This window comes from Halictus rubicundus, chromosome 10, assembly GCF_050948215.1.
Source record: "Halictus rubicundus isolate RS-2024b chromosome 10, iyHalRubi1_principal, whole genome shotgun sequence".
Lineage (NCBI taxonomy): Eukaryota > Metazoa > Arthropoda > Insecta > Hymenoptera > Halictidae > Halictus > Halictus rubicundus.
Genome location: NC_135158.1, coordinates 1,988,272 through 2,015,496, shown reverse-complemented (window position 1 = coordinate 2,015,496; position 27,225 = coordinate 1,988,272). Strand labels below are relative to the sequence as shown.

The 27,225-nt window shown below is 39.2% G+C and overlaps 3 protein-coding genes across 7 annotated transcripts; 1 reads left to right on the top strand and 2 right to left on the bottom strand.

Moving 5' to 3' along the window:
• The first annotated feature begins 1,702 nt into the window (after positions 1–1,702).
• Wap (DDB1 and CUL4 associated factor wap) lies at positions 1,703–4,175 on the top strand. Of its 2 annotated transcripts, none has more exons than XM_076795198.1 (4): positions 1,703–1,903; positions 2,148–2,421; positions 2,495–3,047; positions 3,129–4,175. In XM_076795198.1, the coding sequence occupies exons 2-4, from the start codon at positions 2,169–2,171 to the stop codon at positions 3,361–3,363; spliced, it is 1,041 nt and encodes a 346-aa protein (XP_076651313.1). In that variant the 5' UTR covers positions 1,703–1,903; positions 2,148–2,168; the 3' UTR covers positions 3,364–4,175. The 2 variants fall into 2 exon arrangements, with proteins under 2 accessions (XP_076651313.1, XP_076651312.1); XM_076795197.1 differs by lacking the exon at positions 1,703–1,903 and adding an exon at positions 1,996–2,049.
• A 1,441-nt stretch (positions 4,176–5,616) lies between these two features.
• Positions 5,617–17,196, bottom strand: LOC143358226 (transmembrane protein 205). The gene is made up of 4 exons (XM_076795202.1): positions 16,693–17,196; positions 6,575–6,768; positions 6,300–6,463; positions 5,617–5,904 (listed from the first exon to the last, which is right to left on the bottom strand). The coding sequence occupies exons 1-4, from the start codon at positions 16,998–17,000 to the stop codon at positions 5,617–5,619; spliced, it is 954 nt and encodes a 317-aa protein (XP_076651317.1). The 5' UTR covers positions 17,001–17,196.
• A 2,311-nt stretch (positions 17,197–19,507) lies between these two features.
• Positions 19,508–25,559, bottom strand: Cand1 (Cullin-associated and neddylation-dissociated 1). Of its 4 annotated transcripts, XM_076794191.1 has the most exons (17): positions 25,266–25,559; positions 24,594–24,763; positions 24,193–24,406; positions 23,825–24,117; positions 23,591–23,753; positions 23,235–23,508; positions 22,616–23,122; positions 22,263–22,546; positions 22,059–22,190; positions 21,805–21,973; positions 21,438–21,726; positions 21,171–21,369; positions 20,787–21,044; positions 20,532–20,720; positions 20,132–20,375; positions 19,913–20,059; positions 19,508–19,850 (listed from the first exon to the last, which is right to left on the bottom strand). In XM_076794191.1, the coding sequence occupies exons 1-17, from the start codon at positions 25,305–25,307 to the stop codon at positions 19,717–19,719; spliced, it is 3,708 nt and encodes a 1,235-aa protein (XP_076650306.1). In that variant the 5' UTR covers positions 25,308–25,559; the 3' UTR covers positions 19,508–19,716. The 4 variants fall into 4 exon arrangements, with proteins under 4 accessions (XP_076650306.1, XP_076650304.1, XP_076650305.1 ...); XM_076794189.1 differs by having other exon boundaries at positions 22,263–23,122; XM_076794190.1 differs by having other exon boundaries at positions 22,263–23,122; positions 23,825–24,114.
• Between the last annotated feature and the right edge of the window lie 1,666 nt (positions 25,560–27,225).

Here is a 27,225-nt window from a genome sequence, read left to right as displayed (position 1 = left end):
AGTATCTTTTATTCGAATTTTTATTTAAATAATTTTTTATCCCAAATAATGCCCATCTCTGCGAGGGCCGTTAGCACCGTGAAAGATTTACTTAATATTTAATTGAATTTAATAATTACAAAGAGTGTATCATGAACAAAGTGCATGCACTTGGAACTGTTACAGAAATATGTGAGATCACCCTTTCGATGAAGTATCGAATGAGGTTTATAACACGAGCGACTGGAATCCGCCCCTTTTGAGGAGTTTAGTACACACTGTATGTCTAGCCTTCCTTTAATTAGTTTTGGAGGCAGGTCTCTGGAAGTTGTGGATGCATTCGCTTGTATGGTCTGGCTTGCGAGTTAGCGTACCATAAAACTCCAGATGTGACACAGAACACAGGTAGGTGTGCTGGGCGCTACGTCACCAACGCACTAAAGGACTGAAATGAAGGAAACACTTTTGTTTTTTCAATGATCGTCGCAAAAAATTATTCTTCCTTGAATATGGATGGTACCATGGTATTGAGTTGTAAAAGAGTGCAATGCAGCCCATAAAAAATTAGTAGAACGGTGAAATAAAGAGCAAACTAGAATGTTTTCGAGTAAAATTATTTAAAAATAGTTCTAATGTGTTTTTAAAGTCATCTAGAAAAAATATTTATTCATGAAAGAAAATTTTTTTTAATTAATAATAGCAGTAGCTAAATATATGAACAAATTTAAGATAGTGTTGATGACAATAGCTCATTATTAGATTAATATTCAGGTTGGTCGCTTTTAAACTTCGATATAAGATCTGTATTTGTTCGAATTTTTCCGGGTTTTCCATTTTTTACAACTAGAGTTTGCAACTACAAAATTGGAAAAAAATAAAATACGTATCATTACAATTAATATTATTCTTAATTTATATTAATTAGAGATTTTGTACCCAAGATTTACATGTTAGTTAGATATTTCATGTAAAACAATTAAGCTGTACGTTCTAATCCTGGTTAAAAAAATAATGTGCGTTCGGTTTTATGCTAAAAGACGACACGATTCTCTTCCAGGAAAGACGACACGGTTCTGTTCCAGGAAAGACGACACGGTTCTGTGTCATGCTAAAAGACGACACGGTTCTGTTCTAGGAAAGACGACACGGTTCTGTGCCATGCTAAGGCTGAGCAGATGTCAGCACTATATCAGGAACGCCGAAAACCCGTGCGTGAGCACTCTCCTATCCTCTCTGGATAATATCTATCCTCTCTGATAATATTTAAATGTTTTCATTTTTTAGAGCTTTAATTAAAGCTAGAAGAACGGACTTTATAATAAATGGATCGTAATTTGAGAATAAGTACGGTAATATACTGTAAATATAAATTTTCTTACTTGCTGACGTCTTCTGATGGATGAATATATATATATAGATGTTTTTATTCACAAATTTAGCAACAGACACTGTATTTTATGTTTGAATAAATAAATTTGCCATTTATAAACGCTAATTAAACGTTAATTTTTACGAAGTAGGAAGTCTATACATTTCAACTTTTTATAAAAGAATGGCTACGCATATATAATTATTAATACTATCGAATAGTATAATGTTGACAATAATTAGATTACTGATATGTAAGATAAGCTCCTGCAATTATAAATGAATAATGTTCATGTGAAATTTTGCAAAGCAATAGATTGTTACAGCAACAAAATGTCAAATTTAAAAGAGCGCCATTTTATGTTATCGTGGGAGATGTGGTTAATTGTATACCTTTATGAAACTTTGTAACGTGCCTATTCATTTTTTTCATTCAATATTCAGAAATATAAAGTTCTTTTTGTGAATACAAGTTTAATATGGAGGAGTAAACGTCTGGCATTCTTGAGTAAATTGTACTCAAAGCAATTGTGTTTCAAACTCCTCGAATTCTGAGGTTAGTGTCATCAAGTAGTGATTTTTCTGTTTATTTATACATTAAGTCGTGATATTCGTTAAACAAAATGTATTACTACAGTTTTATGGCAACGAATAATTGCGTTAATGTTTATTTTACAATTATTCCAATTATTATATTGTAATGTACGTACAAATGTTAAATTTTCATAGTTACAATTTTATTATACTTTAATATTACCGGGACAGGGATGTAACATCTATTAACCATATATTACTTGTAGTGGGAAAAACAAAAGGCAATAATGGCTTTGCACAGTGTGCCTCCGAAAAGAAAAGAAATTTATAAATACGAGGCACCATGGCCTCTGTACAGTATGAATTGGTCTGTTCGACCTGATAAGCGATTTCGTCTGGCTCTTGGTAGTTTTGTAGAAGAATATAACAATAAAGTACAAATAGTTTCTCTGGACGAAGAGACGTCAGAGTTCAGTGCGAAAAGTACTTTCGATCATCCTTATCCCACAACAAAAGTTATGTGGATACCGGACAGTAAAGGTATTCGAATTTTCTCTGCTTTATCTAATTCAAAGAAGCATTTACATTAAATTTATAATTTTATTACGTTCAGGATTGTTGCCTGATCTCCTAGCTACATCCGGTGATTACTTAAGAGTCTGGAGAGCAGCAGAACCAGAGACTCGTTTGGAATGTGTTTTAAACAACAATAAAAACTCAGACTTTTGTGCACCTCTTACTTCGTTTGATTGGAACGAAGTGGATCCAAATTTAATTGGTACCGCTAGTATAGATACAACATGTACCATCTGGGGTCTAGAGACAGGACAAGTGTTAGGCAGAGTGAATATGGTCACAGGACACGTTAAAACACAATTGATTGCCCACGACAAAGAAGTGTATGATATAGCCTTCAGTCGGGCTGGAGGTGGTCGGGACATGTTTGCATCTGTTGGGGCTGATGGTTCTGTGAGGATGTTCGATTTGAGACATTTAGAGCACTCAACGATCATTTATGAGGACCCTCAACACACGCCACTGTTGAGACTCGCATGGAACAAGCAGGATCCAAATTATCTTGCAACAGTAGCTATGGATGCCCGTGAAGTCATCATCTTAGACGTTCGTGTTCCATGTACACCGGTTGCCAGATTAAATAATCATAGGTAAAAAAGATATCTTGTTCTCTTAATTTCATGTTAGTTCTTCGTTTGATATGTCTTTCATTCTTTATTTTGATTTTGCAGAGCCAGCGTTAATGGTATAGCCTGGGCACCACATTCGTCTTGCCACATTTGCACAGCTGGTGACGATCATCAAGCGTTAATTTGGGACATACAACAAATGCCGAGAGCCATCGAAGATCCTATCTTAGCTTACACCGCTGCCGAGGGAGAGGTGAATCAAATTCAATGGGGTGCAACACAGCCAGATTGGATTGCCATTTGTTACAACAAAGCTGCAGAAATTCTGAGAGTGTAAAGAAAGTATCTTCCAATAGGTTCGCATCTTCGTATAAAAGATGTTCTCGGCGAATTGTTACACGAATTCGTTAGATCGTTTCATTCGAATATTCTGTATGGACTTGTCAATTCACCATACATTTTTTTATTTCTTTTTGTACCTGTAAAATAAGCATGTACAAATACTAGTTATTTTTTAAGAGTATAAACAAATTTATGGGGGGAATACTTATTGAAAGAATTGCAAAGAATTTTAGAAGGGTAAAATAATTGGATACAGTTCAAATACGTTTATGAATTGAAATTGGCAGATCGAGTATGGCTGGACCGATCTGAAAATATCGAGTATATGTACATGTTAATTTAACGATAATGCAATGTGTTATCATTGTGCCACTGGTATTTATGTATGTGTTTAAGATTCTCAGGATTACCAAGCAAATGTACGCGTGATCAAGTAAAATAACAATAGCAAATACACAAAGTTAAAGCTCATCGAATGATAATTGAAACAGTAGTGTAATGTTTGTATAAGAGAAGGGTTATGTATATCTTCATTCATCGATGGATGTGTTCTGGAGACGCGATATATAGAGACTGACGAATCACATGTATATTATTATAATGTAAAATGATCGAGATATTTCATTTCGCAATTAAAGAAAAACACAAAGCAGTCTGCTCTATTACAAAATCGTCTCCATTTGTCTTCTCCATGGGATAAAACGAAATGAAGTATATCGATCGCGATGCAATTGTATATATGTTTATATTTCCATATTTACTGGATTTTGTAGAAAATCGTCTAATATATCAATAGCTTTCTACATACTCTCCGAGTTCAATCAGTATATTTGTATTAAACGATAATTATATCGTAGCAAAAGTGTGTGCGTATACTCTTGATTTAATAAGAGGGGAGAGCAACATTAAATTCTTTTATTGCAATGACAAAAGTTATAGTGGTAGTATTGGTGATACTAGAATTAGCGAGGAAACCAACTTATGTGATAATATAGTATGATTACATACTTACGAAGTTTTCAATGAATCTTAAGACGTAAGATTGTATCATGAACTTGTAATTAAAGGTAGTTTTTTTATACATAAATTATTTGAATTAACGCTAAGACAATTCAATGTACCAATAATCCATGCTTTCATAAAAATCATACTTTTCATAGCCAACATATATGTATATGATGGGATTACAATCAACACACTTTCAACATTTAAAGAAGAAAAACAAATTTCATATTGTTGTCAGACACGTATGTATCATAATTTACAGTTAACGTAATATGGGCGAGATGCATTATTTACAATAATGAAATGCGAGTATATGAGTCAGAATATTAGTCAATCAATTAAATTAAATTCTTGCAGTAATATCTCGTTTTGAATCAAACAACTGATGACTCCACGCAGCTGTAAGATTAGCATTATATACTACTGCTACTTTAATAAATATCATTAACTCTGATACAGAGCAAGCTCTTTACTACCTAACAGTATATAGTCAACGATTTCGCATTCTTACTTCTTCGAATGTTCTAATTTATCAAAATATATACATTTTCCTACGTCAGATTCTCTTGATAATGATTCTTTTCTGCAGATTTCTATTCTAAACCACATTTATCGATTTCTGTATCAACTAACGTAATATTTCTTTTACTTTTTATCCTGCGGTACGTGACACTATCCACGAACACGCACAATGCATGTCTCTAAAAAACAAACAAAAAGAAAAGCATGATTAACATTAAAATCTCACACGGCGAATCCGTACGTATCCACAGTTTTACTCACAAAGCGGAACTTACGTTGATCATCGTTCCTCAAACTTTTTATTATAATTAATGCATCGCGTTAAGAATAGATTTGAGTCATGCTCCTCGTTCGACAGTGTTAAGCACCTCTAACGTTAATAGTCATTCCGATTCCCTGCGATACTTGGCTAAATTACATCGAATGCTCGTGTCGCAGGATCCCGTCACAAGACTGATCATTTTTTGTAGTGATCGTAAGAAAATTAGGAAAACCTTGGAAGCGCATATTTGACTATACACAATTTTCTCACTTATCGTTTTCCGTTCGAAAGGTCACGTCAGATACTTTCATTGAAAAGTCCTGGCGTCCAAAGACAAGATGCTCGATCCGAACACCATGGCTAGCGTTACACGAGACATTGGTGAAAAAATAGAACTGGCTACTTGCACAATTCTTAGTATATACACGTGCTCGTGAAAGATGTGATTCGAATACATTATTAAAGAATGCATATTTTGCTGGCTATATAATGAAGATGCAACACCGTGCATCCCATAGTCAACATGTTCCCCATGGCAATGTAGACGTGAACACGTCGGAAAGCTTTGTGAATTTTCAAGTAGTGCGGACAGTGTTTCAACGGGCCAGGATTGTGGCGACCAATCTCGTTACCGACTCCAGCAGCACGCTCCAATACGTTCTTTTGAACTATCAATTGCAACAGAGGCGGAGTCAGATAGAGTCTAATTAGCAGCTCCAGGAAAAATGCACTGGACATTGCACCAACCTACAAGAAAATAATAATTATCTTTCTCTTCCTCCGACTGTTTATTAGGCCAGTGCAAAAGTTCGTGCCCGATTTCGTATTAACGCTCCGGGTACACACGCGTCATTTATGCTCACGACCAAATTTTTTGCTGTTCTAGGCTTTCAAAAAAAAAAAAAAACGGAAAATATTCTGGAATACCTATTAAAGTTACCTATCTTAATATGCAATTTCATTCGTCAAATGCTTGAAGTGTTAATGGGAGAAAATAAATATTGGTAAGAAAGAAATTTTGCTCCGGACATAAACTACCCAAGTTGCCCACGAAGGGTGAAATTGCAACAAGGGATCGGACACGAACTTTTGCACTGATCTAATCCTGTCTCTTTGTGCGCACAATTTACGAATGCTCGTACCTGTATGGCTATTTCTGTGTCCCACGTATGCGCCGGATGGTGTTTAATGAAAATCAGCAGCGTAGTTAGGCTGAGACACGCGTTGATGGTGAAATATCTTGGGAACAGAATCCGCTGTACCTCGCCGAACGTGTGCCTGGGCAATGCAAAGTACAAGGAGAGACCTGAAACGACAATAAATTGCTATTAGAAACAACTGTTCTTCTTTGTTGCCGTGTTTAAGGACGAGAGTAACCAACCCAGCCGGGGTTCGCGCTCCACGATTTGAATATTACCTGAGACGAAGGTCATCCAGATTTGAGCACCAAGATGCATCACAAACGAGGCCAAATAAATAAACGTGGTTGTTCCCGAATAAGGATGACCAGCACCCTGTATCCTGTCCTTCGTTGGTACCAGAGCCGACGTTACACACAGAACCGCTGCGATCATGATTACGTGGGCTGGCTGCGTGGTGTAGAACAGAATCCTGTAACAAATCAAATCATCGTTGCAACGCAAATTTTTCAAGCAAACATTTCTTTTATTTCCAAGAAGCCCCACCCCCTTCCGTGAAGAAGGATTCCATATAACGACGCCGGTGATTCAATCGAAAATCGACTGAACATACGCGTCAATATTCTCGTTATGGGTTTACACGGTTCACGAGACCGCATCTTATTATTACCGAATCCGGTTCTCCGTTAAGTTCGACTCACGAGACTCGCGTGCGGCATCATCGTCCCTGGCGCCAGACGATCCGACGTTTCAGATAGCTCGGTTTACATGGGAAAGAACAAATCTTGTACAACGGAATGTTAGCTTTACCGTTCATTTACATTCTATCTTTTCATGCATGCACCGGAGAATGGTATCCCTACTATTCTTATATCGATCATTTCAGTCATTCTATTATCCGAGATCTATTTTACTAGGAAACTTCTTTCTAGGAATATATAGTTAATCACTATTACCCGTACTTACAACACTTGCATTAAAAATTTTTTTTTATCAATTTCCTCATTTTCCTTTACAAATATAGCAACGTAAACATTTATTTCAATAACAGTATCGCAATTTTTACCGTCGCCTTGGAATCGCATAAGGAAACTATTCGAATTAAAATATAAATTGATAGCTATTTAATAAACTGTAACGAGAAAAAGTATCTTCAAGTTCAAATGGACCTGCCGTAGTGCTAATCGGTATAGTTCTCAGAAACATTTGTTGTCGGATTAACGGGTTCAGAAAACGATCTCTACATTTGAAGAAATTAATGTACAATGGTCCCAAGGACTGTAATAATCGGTCTTGTGTTGTCGCTAAAATGGTTCGCTATTCGAAATTAATTGGAGAAATAAGCGAATAATTTTGCAACAAATGTGATTACACAATTCGCAAACTCATTATTCTTCTTGGAGATAACGGTTAGAGTTTTTGGATCACACCTTCGCAAAACATGACGCGAATAATGGCAAAACAAAAAATATGGATCAAGAGATAACGAAATTCTACGGTCTCGGAGCTGCGACACAAACTGGTTACTGAACCGTGTTCCGTCGAACAGAAAAACATATTTCGACGGAGGATGCAAAGCCTCGTATAGCATTCGATATTTGCCGTAGGCCTGCCATATCGTCGCAATCAATTCGCACGTAGCCGGTAGACTGGTTGCATCATTTCCCCGCCGATGATGAAAGTTCCACGGTCGCGTGTCTATCCCCAACATTATCAACCCGAAAGCTCGTCGCATTAAGCGTTACGGAAACCGCTACCGAAAGAATTTCGACACGATTCTGCGAATCCTAGGAGACTTTGTAAAAGCAAATCGAACGGGGTTGTCGGCGAGTATGCTTTGATCAAAGCTTTGCTAGTGATAACAGAAGGTTCGTTTGATCCTCTTCGATACAGAGCACTCTAATCTTGTTTATTTAGAAGATGCTATTATTAGGATTAGAGTGTCTTCGTGCACCTCTGACCGCAGTCTACTTATCAAAGATAACTTTCTAATCTTATGTTTCAGGCTCGGTCCCATTGGAAGCTGGCGCATAGTTAGCGGTTAATGCGTGCACCGTGGACAAACAATGTTGTGTGCGACCGAGGGGAAACCTGCAAAGAGAATCCGCAAAGATTGAACAGTCGCATTAGCTCGTCACGCTGTCGTTGAGATCACTTGACCCAAATTCGAAGCAAAACGGAAAATGTGTAAAGGCCTATTCACGCGTTAGCTGCTAGAAGCCTCACAGTAGATTTTTGTTTTAATAACCGTGGCATGTCTGGAGGAAAATTTGTCACACGTTCAACGCGGAGCTCATTTTGTCTTGCTTTGCACTTTATTTTTTATTTAAATTTAAATGCAAAAATACGCTTGTGCACAAGCAAAAGACTTGCCGACCTTATTTCCGTTTCATCTGCTTCAATCGAATTATAAATATTATTTTGTAAATTCGATATCGTTGGTTCCCAGGGACCGACCTAGCGTTTAACGTGTTGAACAAATCTTCTTTGAACTTGTAGGAGTCACATCGGTTTACGAATGAAATTTCAACCGTCGTCGAAAAATTGGGAAATCCTCAATTCGCGAACCCTTCGTTCGAAAAGGATTGTTCGAAGGTAGCGAAGCTTTAGTAGAGTGGAGAACGCTCCGATATTCTTGGTGCATCACGTGCGCGCAGATATTCGGAGCCGACTTCTTCCTGCGAAAGGTACTCGACCGCCTCGCACACTATCGAACACATTTCCAAGAACTTCGGGACAGGATTATGCACGCCCTGTCCTGCCCTCGCGTGTTCTAGCGAAAGCCGCATATACATATATTTGCGCAGGGAGAGTTCGGCAAATTAGCGAAACCGACGGATCAATTTTCTCGGGGGAAAGATTCCACGTCAATCACGAGTCTCTCGCAAACATCTTTGGAAGCTTACTAATTTTATTACCGACCGGCGAATCCTCCGAAGTCCCGTGTTGGCTAAATAAAGACCAATTCGCGCGGCGCGACTCCTCCTTGTCTCGCGAATAAACATATCCCCGCCGAAAATATGATAAATAATTCGCGACGAAAGATAATGGAAGCGTACAACACGTGGAGCGCGAGATTTCGCATCGACGATGCGTCAATGAAAACGCAGCGCGACAGGCGCTGATAACGCGGACGTCTGCGGCAACTAATCGTATGCCGGCCGTTTCGTGATTACATCAATCATTCCGAATCATCGCGCGACCACCAACGACTCTCTCACATCAATTATTCGGAACATGATCGGACCTTGGGCAAAGGCCTTTTTTGTATCTTCTACGACGCCTCGCGGAAATCTCCGAGTTACTTTCCTAATTTCCGAGTTATTACGTTCTCGATGACTACGTGTGTTTATTCGTCGGAGGATCTTCTATCGCGATTATATCTCCTCCGAATGTCCACCGAATGAACGGACATCGAATTGTTCGTTCAGCAGCACTGCCCCCTCTACGATTTCATTTCAGTCCTTCGCGCTCGAACGGCGACTCTGAGGAGTCATTAACGCGTTAATTGCCTAATATCAACTCCAAAAATTCCCAAAATCAGAAAATCAAAATAATCTAATTGATGGAACTGAAACTAGAAAATCCAAATCAAAAGTTTATTCGACTCACGATAAAATTGAATCTCGGAAAAGAAATCTCAGAGAATTACCCTATTATTGAAACTATTTCTTACATTACTAAAGTTTGAATCTTACATGGATTACTAAACATTTGTGTATTGTACGAATAAATTGGGTCAATTTCATATTTTACATCGGTAGAAATGTTTAGTTTCTCAACTGAAATATCTTCGTATGCAAAGGATTAAAACAATCGATGATCCGGATTGTATGCGATTCGCCCGGTTCTGTACGCAGCTAGATCTTCGACCGGACATGCGGACCAACGTAATAGAACTGGAGTCTCGTCGGCATCGATTATTTGACGCGGCTTGTGTAAACAGCAAAACTGTAAACCGTGTTCCCGGAAGGAGCGTTTGGGTTCTCTCCCTGTTAATCGGTTTTTCTCTCGTTGTAGGGGGTCCACGCATGAAAAGGAAACCATCGAGACCCACATGGTTTCAGAGGCCTGCACTATACGATCGTTCGTAATTCGACACGTGAATACAAACGGCGACCGTTCATGCGACTACGACGGACCGACCAGTCCTGCTCGGCTTCCAAAGCATTAAACTGCAAGATATACAGTACAATGGGGCATTATGAACCAGTTATCAAGAGCCATCGACCGGCAGACGTGCGAGATGGCACGCACGTACTACCTCCGGGGCAATTGCCATTCTGATTTAGACGCGAATCAAACGATCAGTTACTTTGTTGTACGGCCCCGTTTCAAGACGATACACGATCCGATAGGGAAGAGACGCGTTCGTCTTCTTGACCCCTGTTAACCGGTTACGACGAATTGACTCGCTCTTTCTACACGCAGCCATTCGTTCCCTCGGCACGTTCGACTCGGAGGCCCTCGAAAGAAACGCGACTGACCCTAAGGAATAATTCTGATTACTAGACTGCAAAATAAAAATTGTTACCACTAATTCCAAGGCATAGGAACCAATCATATACAGTCAGTCAAAAAAGTCTCCGTACACCGTACAAGAATTTATTTAAAGTTGCACAATTTTAAAGGAAATGGTAATAAATAAATAATTCTTGCGTTATTATGTTCACCAACATAACATTTAGTAACAGTGCAAAAAAAGTAAATTAAAAACTAAAAAGTGCAAAACTAAAACTCAACGAAAACGAGGTCAAAAACGTCTCCGTACATGTAACACTATTATTCATAATTTGTTAAGTAGTGATCAGTTGGGCCGCCTTTTAATTTTATAATTTCTTGCATCCTCTTTGGCATTGTTTGAACTAATTTTTGCTTTGTACTTGGCTGAATATTTTCCCATTCCAACAATATTTTAGATTTTAGGTCTTCCTTGGTTTTTATTGTGTATTTTTTCAAATTTCTTTTTATTTCTCCCCACAAATGTTCGATTGCATTAATGTCGGGAGATTGTGGAGGTGTATGCAGCTGTTTCGGGACATTGTATAATACCCATTCCTTTACTTTCTTAGCCATGTGCTTAGGGTCGTTATCCTGCTGGAAGATAAACGACTCTTCAAGATTTTAATTTTCTGGCACTGGTTATTAAATTTTCTTTAAAAATTTTCAAATATTTATGCTGATCCATTATACCGTCAATAAAGACTAAATTTCCCACCCCTGCTGCACTCATACACCCCCACACCATCACGCTGCCGCCTCCGTATTTAAACGATGGGAGTAAATTTTTGAGTTTCATCTGTTCATTTGGTTTTCTCCACACTTTAACATTTCCCTCCGAAGTAAAAATAGTAAATTTACATTCATCACTAAATATAACATTATTCCAAAAGCTTTAATCCTTATTAACGTGTGCCTTTGCAAATTCAAAACGTTTTCTTTTATTAACTTTACTTACGAACGGTTTTCTCCTGGCTGTGCGACTATTGTATCCAGCTTTTCTTATAACATTTCGAATAATTTCAAGCACTACTTTTATATTATAGTCATTTTCTATCATACTGCCCAATTTTGGTGCACTCGTTTGTGGATCACAACGAATTGTTCGTAGGATTGCACGTTTATGATTAGTGTCTAATTTTTGTGGTTGACCTGTACGTTGTAAACTTTGAATAGATTTAGTTTTTGCGTATTTATCAAGAATATATTGTACCGAAGAATGTGTCCTTTTTACTATTTGACCTATTTTTCTAATGGATAATCCATCTTCTCTTAATTTTATAATTAAATCTCTGGTCGCAAGTGGTACTTCCATTTCGGAGAAATTATTTCGCGAAAACGTCTCTTATTCTTGCTAACAGCCAAGCAACTAAATTGTACTTGACCATAGAGTGTTTCCTTCAGAGTTATTTGTAAACATTCAGCTGAACCGTTAACAAAGGAAATAAATTTACACGCTCACAGTCTCTGTACGGAGACTTTTTTTACCTCATTTTTGTTATGCTCGTCATTTTCGTTCGTTTATTTGTTAACAAATGCATGTAACATCTTTTTGTTTGCACTAATAATTAATGTTATATTTCTGAACATAATAACGAAAGAATTATTTATTTATTACCATTTCCTTTAAAATTATGCAACTTTAAATAAATTCTTGTACGGTGTACGGAGACTTTTTTGACTGACTGTAAATTACACCCACTCGTTTTCGTCACAAATGCATAAAAAGACTAGCGCCGAGTCGATTTTAGAACAAAGTGCCATTAAATAGTAGATGCAACTTTCTATTGGCTGACCGTTACAGGAAAACTGTACCCCTTACAGTCTACGTTCATGTGACGACAATGCTGGTTATCGACCTTGTGCTCGTGAATTTGACGCTAACGAGGAAAAGCTATACTACAGAATACAAATCGTATAACCATTCTACCTTAAAAATATAGGTGAGTAAACATGTTCGTGTATATTCGAAAGGCTAATCGACTAATGGCGCGCGTCGTGTTTTAGGGCGAAGACGTTAAACGGACGGGATGAGGACAAGTTTGACGTGAACCAGATTTTAATGCACCGTCTCGCGCGCGCGTTTTTACTCGTCATTCTCTCGTCATGCTCGTGTACCATCCAGCAAAGCTGAAGCATAAGTGTCCTCCCGGCTGACAATACTGACACTACCGCTGACCGAGCGCCAGCTAGCCTGCATCACTCCCGACCGACCAGATGTTCGCTGGGGCCGGAGCCGGGGCCGGGATTACCCGTCATTAAAATTCCATCGCGACTACCTGTCGTTTCTGTCGAAAGTGCAGGCCTTCGGGGAAATACGGTCGCTTCTCAGGCCATCCATGAATAATTCCGGGACTTTTTCTCCTTCCAAATTTTCTCGAGCCACCCCGAGAGACTTTTTCTCTTTCAAATATAAACAGACGGATTCTATTTTTTTTTGCGTCTTGGCTGCTGATCAGGAACGCAAACTGAAAAATAAGTCGAGAATGCGAAACGACGAGGAGCTCACGCTCCCGTCAGTTATTCCGATTGTCAGGCAAATGCTCGCGCGGTCTGTTTGGTGGCGTGGTTCCTCGGAATATACCAGCGTAAATGTACGTATAGATGACTATGTATACATATACACAGGAGGAAAATCCTGCAACATTAACTACAGTATTTATAGTCTACACCGGTAAATATAATTAGACGATCGGCTGCCTACGCGAACGAGTTAACCTGAATATGTTTCCTCGTAGTATGCGCAACGGCTCGACACTTATCTAATGTTAAACGCTAATGCATCGAAGCACTGCGGGCGAATTAGGAAATGCTTTTAAACGGTTTGCCAGCACGCTTTATGACAATGACCTTTTAAAGGTACAAGAGAGACTGTGCTTTCACCTCGTCCACCGTACACGTTAGTTTTTATCGGCCCGTCATAATTAACCGGCAGTGACGCAGAGCTTTCGTGTATCCTCGTAACGAACGGGGCCGCGGTAAAAAGGCAAGGCAAACAAGCGAATGGAACCGTGAAAAAAGCTTTGGAACAATTTTTACGCTTCCGATTTGCTTTCATCCGCGCGTCGACGTACAATAGACTTTCGCGTTTGAATATCGGCGACAATCGCGCGCCATCTTTTTGAATATTGTAAACGATAATGTCCGCGAGATTCGGACTGTGTCCCGTGTGTCACGAGATTAGTATCGAGATCTCGCGTTTTCATTCGGTCCTTGTACGACGTGGTCGTCGTCGTTATCAAACTTGCATTTGTTATGTAATTGTTGCGGGGCCTGGCCAGTTTGGTTTCGCGCGCGCGTGGAGAATGCGTGACCGACTGTCTGTCATTCCTTCCATCCGACTCTCTCGCACGCATGCGCGGAACGTGGCATTCCGAAAAACTGGCGAGAGCACGTGGTCCGAGGAATCACCCGTTGTCACGGGGTACGCGTAATTATTATACAATATCCGGCTATTTTTAGTCAGGAGTGAATGCACTTTAAAGAGAAAAACCGACGCGGATTCAATGCCGTGTATTTATACCGTCGACGGTGATCTATTTCTCTTGCGTCCTATTTCTGTTTTATGAACGTCCACCTGTAGTTTCTGAATGAAAAGTGTTCCAATAGAAAGTTCCTTCTTCTCTGCACACTCGTGCCAACCGAACTTCCAATTGTCATTAACGTATCTACATTCCTGAGAGAAGAACGCTATCATCCCGATTTAAAATCGAATCGTTACGAATTTACGCACCGAAGAAAGACAAACGTACCTGTCGGCTAAAGTAAACTGTTTAGGAAAGGCCGATAACCGATTGATCTTCTCCAGATGCAGAAATAGATCAAAGACCGAACTGAGCCAATAAACATCAAGAATAAACGACGGGTACAATAATGAATCACGCGTCCGACCAAAGTCTATATTGCATGCTAATGCTGCAACCGTCGAAGGTGGAAAAATAATATTGCAATTGATCTGTTTATTTTCGTTCGATAAGAGTCGCCGAGCGTTCCGAAAAAAATGTCTTCTTCAAACTCGACGCGATTTCGAAACGTCACGTGGAAAAAAACAGACTTTTTGCTAACGGTATGCAGCAGATTCTCGCGCGTACACCCCTCCCATTACACGTCCTATTATACCCGGATACTGTAATGGGAAAAGGTGGCAACCCTAGTATCATGTCGAGCTCGGTGCCATTCTTAATCAGGCGCATAGTCACGTAGACCGTTCCACGCTCTAATTACTTTCACATCTTATTTCGTTTCTTCCTCGTTCTTTTTATTCGCGAATATCGTTACAATTGTCTTCTCACGAGTTCCCACTCTTTGCTCAAATTCGAACAAAAATTTCTTTCGTTAACAATTTTTAGTTTACATACACAGTCAATGGAAGGATATGAACTTGTCGACAGTTGACGGTCGAAATTTCGAATTTTTAAAATAATTTGCCAAATTTTCCATTTAAATTTTTATCGTTATCGGATTCGTAACCTTATCGCTGTTGAAACGACTGTGTTTTACAGAACTTTATACCGGAAGCTCTTCGTTCAAATTGACATTAAAATTACTTCTACGTTCCAGTTGAAAAAGAATTTTTTCTTAATATTCTTATCGATTATAATATTAACCCTTTGCACTCGAAGCCATTTTAGCTCTAAAACGAAACATTTCTTCCGACCTAGAATATTTCCCTTCTATATATATTTTTTCATACTATACATACGAAAATGGTGCCATTTACTCGTAGAGTACTGAAATGTTTAGTCATTTATTAAATACAAACAAATTTAATAATGTAAAAAATATTTTGAATAATGATACAGCAATTTTTAGTGGCGCCTTACAGTCGCCATTCGAGTGCTAAGGGTTAAAATATGAAACGACAGATTTCGAAAAAGTCCAAATGGTACAAGCTTCGCAATTATTCGTTATCGGGCCCACAGACGCTACGCAAGTTTGATAGTTATCGCGGACAATCGTGTGAAAACACGTTATGATTATGTATTTATTGAGTATGCGATAGCCCGCACATCAAACTTCGCCTGTTATCCTATCACCACCGTATGCATTTGTATTTAGCTATATCCACAAAGATTACTCGAAATCTCTCGAATGCATCTAAAATCGACGCTGTATTTTTATCTCGGCACCTGTACGCTATTCGTTTATCCGCTCATCTATTAACCACTGTTAATTGTCGACTTATCAGACCCCCGACTTATTATCCACGCCGAAAGTTTCGCAATCGAGCCGAGCATTGTTACGATTACACCATCAAAAAAATGATTTAGTTTCTTTTAATTCCTCCGTTCGACTGGAATTCCACTTTCTTTTTCACAATTCATCAATTCGCGGAATTGTGAATCCGTTATACGCGATCTTTCGAACGGTATCGGTTAGAACAGATCTGTTCAGCGTCTGCCCGTACGGGCAGCGATTTTCTTCCTCTGGGCATAGAACACAGAACGGCGGGCACGAAGCCACGCCCCTACGGGCAAGGGCGCATGTATTCGTCACACGCATTGTCACAGCTACGTGGCCAGCTTCGGCTATGCTAAGGCCTACCCCCACTCTGCTAAGTCAATTGCCCATAGCTTTGCCCGTAGCCGTAACCGCGGGCATCGGCGGGCTCCGTTGCCCGCTAATAGGCATGCCGAACGGCTCTGGTTTAGAAGAAACACCGCTCAAAAATTCTGCCAAGTACATACGATACATACAAGAATTATTATAACCTAGTTTCGCAAACAAGAGATTCGACACACCGATCGTCACATCTACATCCGCTTCGCACTTATATTGCAAGTGGCATGAATGAACAGACAAAGCACATAATTACCCGTAAAGTAAAATCAAATTGGACTGGGCAGAGTATCCCGATTGACAGGATAAAGGAACGAGACAGCAAAGGGATACGTACTTGAAAAATTTCGTCTGCTGCAACGCTTCGTAATATTTTGACAAATTCTTCAGAAGAGAGCTGTAGTTGATGGTGCTGGCCCTCAGTATGTCATCGGCCAGTTCAGGAATGAAAACAGCCTGGGCCTTTTGCTCCTCGATGATGTCCAACTCTCTGGCCACCAGCTCGTCGTGCAATTTCATATACTTCTCTTTCGCTTTTTGTAATCTGTTGTTCTGCTGTTGTTGTTGCTGTTGCTGGTGCTGGTGCTGATGATGCGCCACTACCGGCTCCGTGGGCTCCATACCGAGCGATGTACGAAGACACATGGTGTTTCTCCCTTTGGCAACCGTCGAGTTCGTACGTGAAGAAAAGAGAAATCGAATTCAGTTTCGGAACGTAACAGATCGTGTCTCGCCAATTACACCATATAGGTACCGTCACCATAAAATTTTTCGCAAACTTTTTCAGAGAGAATTTTGAAACCACGATACAGATCGACGCGATCGCGAACTTGTGCTATCGCACAGTGCGCTGCTCCGTGGACGTAATCCCCTTTTATACTGCCCCACCATCGATCCATGATCAGCCAATCCACGGGATCTAAACGGCCGAAAGGGTTTCCCGTTCGGGAACCCTAAATTCACAAAGGATAAGTTCACTGATCCATGGAGACCCGCAATGTTAATTACAACATTTAAATTTACGCGTTCGAATGTCCCCGCGTAAACCCCTTGCAAAATTGCCGAATCCTCGTAACGATTCGTTAGAAATGCTATAAACGATTTCGTGAAATGGACAGAATTTCGTAACACTTTTGTCGAGCTTCTATGTCGATTTCGGAAATCGATCGGGGCCATCGACACAATGTGATTCATCTCCTATTTCTCGCAGAAAGAAAAAGCGATCTTGAAGATTGTATGCGTTCGACGCAAACGAGGAAACGTTGAAATGCTTGTGTTTTTTGTAACGATAAGATCTTGATTTATCATGTGCGTTCGTGCGATAGCGATTCTGGGTCAACATCCCTATATTTTACACATAATTAATACTGCGCGACTATGTTGCAATTTAATATAGTATTAATCAGAAGCAAATAATTTCAAACAAACTGCCACCAAATGGCGGGAAAATATCTTTATTAAATTGTTTTTAGGACCCTTTACCAAGGTATACGTACGTGTGGTATTTACTTTCGCAATTTAATTCTTGTCTTATTGTAGCATTTCCTTGTTTTATTATTTATTCGGCCACTTAATACGGACGGCTTCTCCAAAAGAAATCAATGCATAATTCAGACCCCGAAGTTACTGCAAGGAACCGGACACGGAAAAAGAACATGAAGAATCAAGGTATGCAGTGCATCTTTCGAAACCACACTCGGCATTATTTGTCAACGATTGCATTTTGCCTAAGTGGTTTCAGATTAAGGGTCGCTAATGGGATTTAATGCGATAATGAAATCTATTTGTGCAATTTTCTTATTTAAGAACACAACCTTCTGAATTATTACGACCACGGAAACACAATTTGACTTTGCGTCGTACGAAACAATGAAAATATTGATATTATCTTTAATATCGCTCACCTCTCCGTGAGTCACGCAAATTTATATTTTGCTTGACAAGACGTATTTATTAATGAAAACTCAGGGAACGTGACCGTAAAATTTTGCTTATGTAGATGCCATCTGTCAGCGATTGTTCCAGGATGCAACTGTAACGTGTTCGAATTGGACATTATTTTTTCAAGATTCTATAGAAATTTGTTTTATCAACAGATTCGACGTTTCTTGAAATTGATTCCTATCCTCTTCTTGAGTAGCAGAGGAATTTATTGGAAGGGGACGCGATTAATAAAAAAATATATATGTATAGCGGGTACCCCTTCTTGAGTATAACGTTTCATGAGGAGCTATAAATGCAATTAACGCTGACGAATCGATGAGCCTGCATCTTCTCATTCTGTCGCATCGCACGCACACGAACGCGTCGAGTTAAAAGCGATTCGGCTTACGGGTACGGGTGCCTACGTGATTCCCAGCAACGACAGAAATTTTTGGGTAGACCTCGATTCGTAGAATGTATCATGCTACGGTTCCTATTCTGACGAAACCAATGCTTCTCAGAATGCCGGAATTTTATAATTGTGTTACGTCATATATTCTTACAATTGCTAATACTTTTCAATAAATACTCCCAAAATACATTTTATATTCTTTAGGGCAATGATATGTCTTTCGAGAAATTCTTCGAGAGCCCTTGAAAATGTAAATGATGGTCGCACGGAAAACTGGTTTCTTGAATTAGTCGAAAAAAAGTGATTCGCGGCAGGTTTTGGAATTAGGTGAAGGTCTGGACTTTACACGCGTAAGAGAAACATCACGAACTTATAATAAACGACTCATTTAACGGTACCACTTATATCACATAAATTGATCCAGTTTCCTTGTGAATTGAAGGCACTGAGAGAAACGTTTAGTGTCAAACAAAATTTTAATAGAATTTTTAGTCGCTTAAGGATCATAGATATAAATGTTTCAAGGGAAAGTTTCGGTCAGCCTTGCTAAGAAATTGATTAAGGATCGGAATAAGTGGGCCAATGGAGGTAAGAATGCCCGCAAAACGATCGAACATTAATCATAAACATCGCGGTCGATTGGCGCAATCATAAATGGAACACTTGCAAACGTGACAACAGTCACGTTCCGAAGGCCTTTGAAAGTTTTCGTTATTCAACATTTTCAGAGAGATGGTTCTTTTCTTGAATATTTCATTCTCCTCTTTAGAAACGAATCGTTTGCGCGTGTTACACTGATAAACCGAAGCCCGATGCGTTATCGTAAAATGCTTACAATTGGCAAATTTATTTTCGTAATTTATACATGGCGTGTTACATGAAATCACATTCATTTCAAACTACGTTTCGGGTCGAGGACAATAATGAAAAAATAACGTATAGAAATAAACTATGAATAATATGACCGCGATCATGCATAGCTAACAACGGTCTAATGTGAAATACAAAAAGTCAGTTCGTAGACTTTTAACTCTGATCCATCGCGTTGGTTTCATTCATACTGCTTCCGCTGCAGTCCTTCTGAATTATTTCGAAAAGTGGTTGCAATTCGGGCGTTGCTTTGATCTGTGTCACGAACTCGCACAGCGACGGATTTTTATCTGAAAGAAAATACATCAGCTCATAGAGTTTGTGCAATCCATATAACGATTTAAATATTTACCGGCATCTGGAATTGTTAATAGCGCTGCCACTGCCCTCAGTGCCGAACGTTTCAATTCATCTTGTTTCTCATACTCTTGCTTCACTGAATTTGCTTTGACTTTCATTGTACAAGTACTCTTCAACGGTTCGACTAACCTTTCCAACCCTGCGTATTGAAGCCATGTAAATAAATGGTGTAAGAATAGTTAGTTAATAATAATTAGCATGTAATATTCACTTTGCAAGACTGCCGTAGGACATAGTTGAGCGAGCCTGGCCGTCATAAGGTAGGTCAACATCTTGATGTCGTAGTGATCTCTGAGACCATTTTCGACGTGGTTCAAGAAGTTGAAAACATCCAACCGGTCGAGACACGAATCCAACAATGTGTACATGCATTCGAATGCTGCTTTTCTAAGATCCAGGCCGTCGTCTACTGTATGTTTGAACGGTCCCATTTCCACTTCTCTTATCAGTTCTTTCTGTATACAAAGTATTCGAAATGTAGACGATTAACATTCTCTTACGACCGAAAAGTATTAGGTTAGTGCAAAAGTCGTATTAAAATACAACAAGGAATCGGGCAGGAACTTTTGCACTGACCTAATACATTCGCAACAGAAGCGTTCTTGGAGTACCTTTATCTTCGTTTCGGCATAAAGATGTGGTAACACGGAGTCTAATAAATCTCTGATTAGCATCGGCTTGTTATGAGCTGCCGAATTGAATGCGACTAAAGCTACCCTCCTTACATTCAGATCAGGATCCTCTAAAGCCACCAAGAAGTTGCCCATGCATTGTTTTAACATGACATCGATTTGCTGAGGCTGTGAAAGATGTTACGATTTATTAATATGCAATATGACAATTTGAGTATGTGACTTTCGATATACCTGATCGGAAATGGTGAACTTGACAGCGGTGACTGTGGTGGTTCTCATGAACGCGGAAGGCGATTTCAATGACTCTTGTAGTTTTGGTAACAGGGTAGCAGGATCGATCAGAGTAAGTTTTCCTAGACATTCGGCGACAACGTTGCGCGTGCCTTCTTCCGTGCATTCGCAATGCCTGTACAACAACATCCAAATCGAAGGCACGAAGTTTTGCAAGTGGGACACGCCGGACAGACTAGCAGATTGACACGTAATGATCTGTAAAATCACACATTCCAAATGTACAATGTTTTCTACAAAGTCAAAATGATCTGATACACTTCTGCGGTTCTAATTAATTTATAAAACATTGCTCGCGAGACGACCGAATACAACGTATTCTACCTCTTTCAGTGAGTGCAAGAGAAGATATTGACGTTTCGGTTGTGCCTCGATTTCCTTCAGTATGAATGGTAAATACTCCGGAAGGTTGCCGACTGCTATGTTCCCCAATGTGTAGCTGGCTGCCGATTTCACTTCCTCCGAGTGAGACGAGAACGAGTTTAAAATTATATGCTTCAGAGACGTGATTCTGCTCAGATCCCTGCACGAGAACGAAATGCAATTCTAGACGCGGTGTAAATCCGAAACACTTCGTGATATATTACTTACACGTGTCTGCCTATTTCACCGATGACTAACAGCGCGAAGATATGTTGCGCGTCGCTCTGAGGTTTCTGAACGTCTTTCAAAAATTGTTCTACCACTGCCTGAGCTTCCTGGTGCCACGTGATCGTTAACGCGGCCGCGCATTTAGCAAGGGAATGGTAGGCTTGCTTATGAAGTACAGACTGATTCACAGGCGTTATCAACATCGAAAGCAATTCTCTGTACCCCAGACCCGGTATGTCTGCCTGGACCAATGCTTGGAAGAATTCCAGCATAGAAGTCAAGGCCACGCCTAAATTACAAACGTAAACGAGTGAACGATAACGGGAAGGAAAATTATGATAGCACAGCAATTTTTAATTATAATTACCTTGGAGGAGCGGAGATTTGACCAAAATCAATATTTCTGGGAGGATGTAATCAGACACCTTTGTCAAAGCGACGGGATGGAGCATCGCGATAACGGTCAGGAGATTAAGAGTTAATTGCGCAATATGCAGATCAGTCTCATTCAGTAATGCTGGTAGCTCCGCGGTTACCTAACGAATGAAATATTATTTTACAACACACAATTTCAATGTCTAATTGATATTTAATTATACGGTGCTCTTGGGCATCCATTACCTTATCTAATAAATCTACATGAAGAGCAGAGCTGTAATTTTGCACGAGAGTATCTAAAAGTGGTAGGGAACACAATTTCAAAGCTCGTTGATTTTTTCGGAGGAAAGATCCAAGAATTGGAATGGCCTCATCCTACAGAAAGTAGAAGATAATACATGAAGCTTGCACGAAGCTTATGCGTACCGTACAATGAAATACACGTACCATAATCGGCTTAAGATCTACTCTCAAAGGCGACGATGCTATACAAGTCAGGGCCTTCACGGTTGTCAGTCGCGTGATCTCGTTACGAAGTCTGTCCAGGAATATAGGCAGACACACGTGCAATTCATCCGACAAGATGTCTCCGAAATGAGCTAGAATCTGACCCATGCAAGCGATTGCTCTTTCTTTCACTTCCTGATCGATGTCCGCTGTTTTTAGTCTCGTCAATGTGCAACGATATATCTCGCCAGATAGTGATGTTAATTCGAAATAGCATGGTTTATCTGGAACAGCATTTATCTTAAAACTTCTTATTTTATCAAACCATTTAAACATGATCTCCCACAACCTACCGTGTGGTCGAATTACTTGTACAAGCTGTTGCAATACCAGTAACGCCTCCGCTGTAATTTTGTAAAATGGATCTCCAACGGCAGCTATAATCGGAGGCGCTAGGACCGCCATGTGCGGATGAAACACTTCCGGTTGATGTGTAATTAATAACGTATGCACGAAAGCGAGTGCATCGATCTTCATATTCGATGAGGAATTCTTGTCTCCCAATGAGTATTGAATACCGGATATTAACGCCGGTATGTGGTTATTCAAAGCACCAGGCAACACGAGTACTAACTCTTTCAACAGAGAGAAACAGTCCTGTCTGGTTTTAATGCTTTTCTCTTTCATCTGACGGTGGACTGCTTTTACTATTAACGGAACTTGTTGTTGGAGTAACGATATTGGACCGTCGTCGTCCTCCATCGCGTCAGGATCGAGTGGCACTCCAGTGGTTGGTCTAGTTTGTTTCAGAAGAGCGATGTATGCGTGGAATATATCCGATTTTACATTCTCTTCTCTCTCTGTGTTAACATATATGTTGTAATTTTACTAGTAATAGTAATTGTAATAGTAATAGATGTAATAGTAATAGATGTAATAGTAATTGTTTGTATCGGGCATTTTATTCTATACCTTTAAATCTTGCAATTAAAGCTGGAGAAACATCCTTGTAAAGTTCTGGGAGAAGTTCTCGCCTACTAGAAACAACAGCCTCGAGACACTTCGCAGCTGCCCTGCGAACCTTCCAACTCATATCATCGTCATCTGAGTATTCGTCCTCTGCATCTTCCTCTCCATCTTCTTCTACTTCCATCACGGCACCTTCTCCATCGGACGCATCGTTCATATCATCATCGTAATTATAGTTTGGGTCATAGGTGATGTACATCAAACAAATATCTATAATCTACAGAACAGATGTTTGTTGAGTCTCGGTGGATAACGAGTCTGATGAGTCTGTAGCAAAACTGTACAAAGAGATATCTTACTTTACTTATATGCGGGGTAATTTCTTTGGGGCATCTGTATACAAAAGATTCAAAAGCTTGCAAACAATATTCTCTAAGTTCATCGTCGTCGTCCATGCTATACTGTAAGATTAGAGGCATTACCCTCCCTATTTGTTCTCCAAATCTGTGTCCGGCTTGACGACTGAAATTTAACGATAACAGTAGAAAATCATATACAGGGTGAGCTAAAACTGTTCTCTGAGAAATACTCACCAAATAGACGCGATGCATTGTATATAAGTGCGTACCACATTTTTAGCAGTTTGAGTGGAAAGACCTTCAAGCAAATGATCCAAAAGCTTATTGTACAAGTAATTGTTACTCGAAGTTAACAGATGACTCAACGCTACTATAGTACGTTTTCGAACTGCTTGACGCGGTGAAGAGAGTTGTGGTAACAGAGCAGCCAAAATGATAGAGTGAAAGGTGACTAGTAAAGCACCGAATCGAGACAATAGATCAGCGACGATATCAAGAGCTTCAAGTTGTACAGATACATCTTCCTGCTATGTGAATAGTAATTAGTAGTTTTTCTTTGAAACTTGTATCGAGTATTTCAGCAATTCAGCGGCCATAATTACTTTTTCGATAGCGCTGCTAAGACGACCGGTTATTCGTTTACAAACGTTCGCAACTAGTTCACTGGATCCTAAAGGAAGTTCGGAGATTACAGTCTTCAATCCGATACTGGAGATGTCTCTTAATTGTTCTTTGTCTGACACCATGTTACTGCATAACGCATCTACAATAGTTTCCACTTGGTACTCCTTTACCTTATTGACTAATGGGCCCAAACTGAAATCGGACACGTTTCTGTAATCATGTCCAAATACAGAGAAAATCTTGCAAATGCAAGAAAGAGCTTAACTAGTCTTTTAAAATAAAGGAAATACTGGATATCTATATCCATTGTAAGCTAATTTTACACAAAACGATAGAGGCAATGTCTTATAGTCTAGGTTTAATTTATATGCAACTGTACCATTTTACAGCAAGATTTTGTACTTCTCCATTCTTGTCTTCTAGCAGTTTTAAAAGCATTTTTACAACTTTGCGCTCTGATTCATCATCCAATTTGATGCTATCTTTTTGTAATTCACTCATAAGATCGTTGGTTGCCATAAATCTGAAGTCCTTGTCGCTGGAGGTCATCTAAGATAATACATTCTATTAGATTTCGTTCAAATGATTCAAAACATATAAAATTATAAAATAAACAAAAATTAATGAAAATATGTAATGTGAAGGTTTAAAAATACTGTAACAGCCTCTATTAAATTAAATAGGATAACATTCGCATTAAACTATTTTTTTGACAGTTAAATGCAACTCTGATTCTCATTGAATCTCAATGCACTTATTGCAATACAAATTTCCATTTATGATAGATAATAGCGAAAAATAGTGGATACATTTTCAAACAAAAATCAGATCAATTTAGATAAATGGATCGATGTGTACTCGTATTGAAGATCAACTCGAATTTACGAAATCAACAGAAGCTTTTTACGTAGATAAAGGTTATGTAAAAGTTGAGTATCATTAACGGTTACAACGTTAACAGTTTCGTGCGGGATAATTTCAAAATAACAAGCAAAGATTCGTAATGTTCGGTCTGATAAAAAGATTCGTTTAAAGGAACCATGATAAATACCTTCTCCAGCAAGTTAGCAATGTGATAAGAGACACTAGCCATGATTGAAAACTTTTTCACAGCCGGTTACAGTTGTCGTTCCCAATATTTCTACGTTGTAATTCAACAAAAAGAACAGAAAATTACGGAGTTTCCGGGGAACAGGTGACACTGAATTCGATTCCGTTCGTTCAGTCGAAGATCTTGTTAGGAAAGCTTCGTTCTAATGAAATTTCACCGCCCGCAACATTTCAATACTGCGAATCTTTACCGCAACTTCGACTGCCAAAATTTTGATGGTAATCGTGCGTTCCGGAACCCATCGAAATAACAGTCACGGGAAATAGATATCAGAGAGGCGAAACTCGAGTCGGAATTTTTGATGTTAACGAATCAAGAAATTTGGACAATTTGAAAGCGCGGCAATATTTGAAACGTGAATTCGGAGGACTACTAGAGGACGCATGCGTACTGCAAATTGATTACCAAAAAATGCGGGAGAAATGCAAAAATATTCGTGAAAAGGTTTTATCACAGACGAGGTATAGGATAAACCTATCATCCAATGTATTTTTCTGGATCACTTTTTCGGGGTCACGTAACTGCACGTAACCACCGACGAGATATTTAGAAAGATTGCCAGCCCCCGTGTTAAACTGCGAGCCTCAAAGTGGGTTCCAAGTGGGTACTGGGAGCGGTCGGTAATGGCAGAGACGAGGTATAGGATAGATCTGTCATCCAATGTATTTTCGTGGCCCACTTTTGTGGGGTCACGTAACCCCATTACCATTTTCGTCTCACATCCTATATTACCAACTGGAACTAAAATCTGCTGACAGCATCGTTATTGGTAGGAATTAAAATTAAAAATAACTATATCACAGACAAGTTATAACAGAGAGGAATAAGAGTGCTCACGCCCGGGTTTTCGGCGTTCCCGATATAGTGCTGACATCTGCTCAGCCTTAGCATGGCACAGAACCGGTCAGTCTTTCCTGAAACAGAACCGGTCAGTCTTTTAGCATGGCACAGAACCGGTCAGTCTTTCCTGGGACAGAACCGGTCAGTCTTTTAGCATAAAACTGAACGCACATTATTTTTTTAACCAGGATTAGAACGTACAGCTTAATTGTTGTATATGAAATATGTAACTAACATGTAAATCTTGTGTACAAAATCTCTAATTAATATAAATTAAGAATAATATTAATTGTAATGATACGTATTTTATTTTTTTTCCAAGTTTGTAGTTGCAAACTTTAGTTGTAAAAAATGGAAAATCCGGAAAAATTCGAACAAATACAGATCTCATATCGAAGTTTAAAAGCGACCAAACTGAATATTAATCTAATAATGAGCTATTGTCATCAACACTATCTTAAATTTTTTCATATATATAGCTACTGTTATTATTAATTAAAAAAAATTTTCTTTCATGAATAAATATTTTTTCCACCTCAGCGCCATAAGATTTTTACTAGATGACTTTAAAAACACATTAGAACTATTTTTAAATAATTTTACTCGAAAACATTCTAGTTTACTCTTTATTTCACCGTTCTACTAATTTTTTATGGGCTGCATTGCAGCTCTGTTTAACACCCCTTTACAACCCAATACCATGGTACCATCCATATTCAAGGAAGAACAATTTTTTGCGACGATCATTGAAAAAATAAAAGTGTTTCCTTCATTTCAGTCCTTTAGTGCGTTGGTGACGTAGCGCCCAGCACACCTGCCTGTGTTCTGTGTCACATCTGGAGTTTTATGGTACGCTAACAATCCCTATTGAGTCGCAAGCCAGACCATACAAACGAATGCATCCACAACTTCCGGAGACCTGCCTCCAAAACTAATTAAAGGAAGGCTAGACATGCAGTGTGTACTAAACTCCTCAAAAGAGGTGGATTCAAGTCGCTCGTGTCATAAACCGCATTCGATACTTCATCGACAGGGTGATCTTACATATTTCTGTAACAGT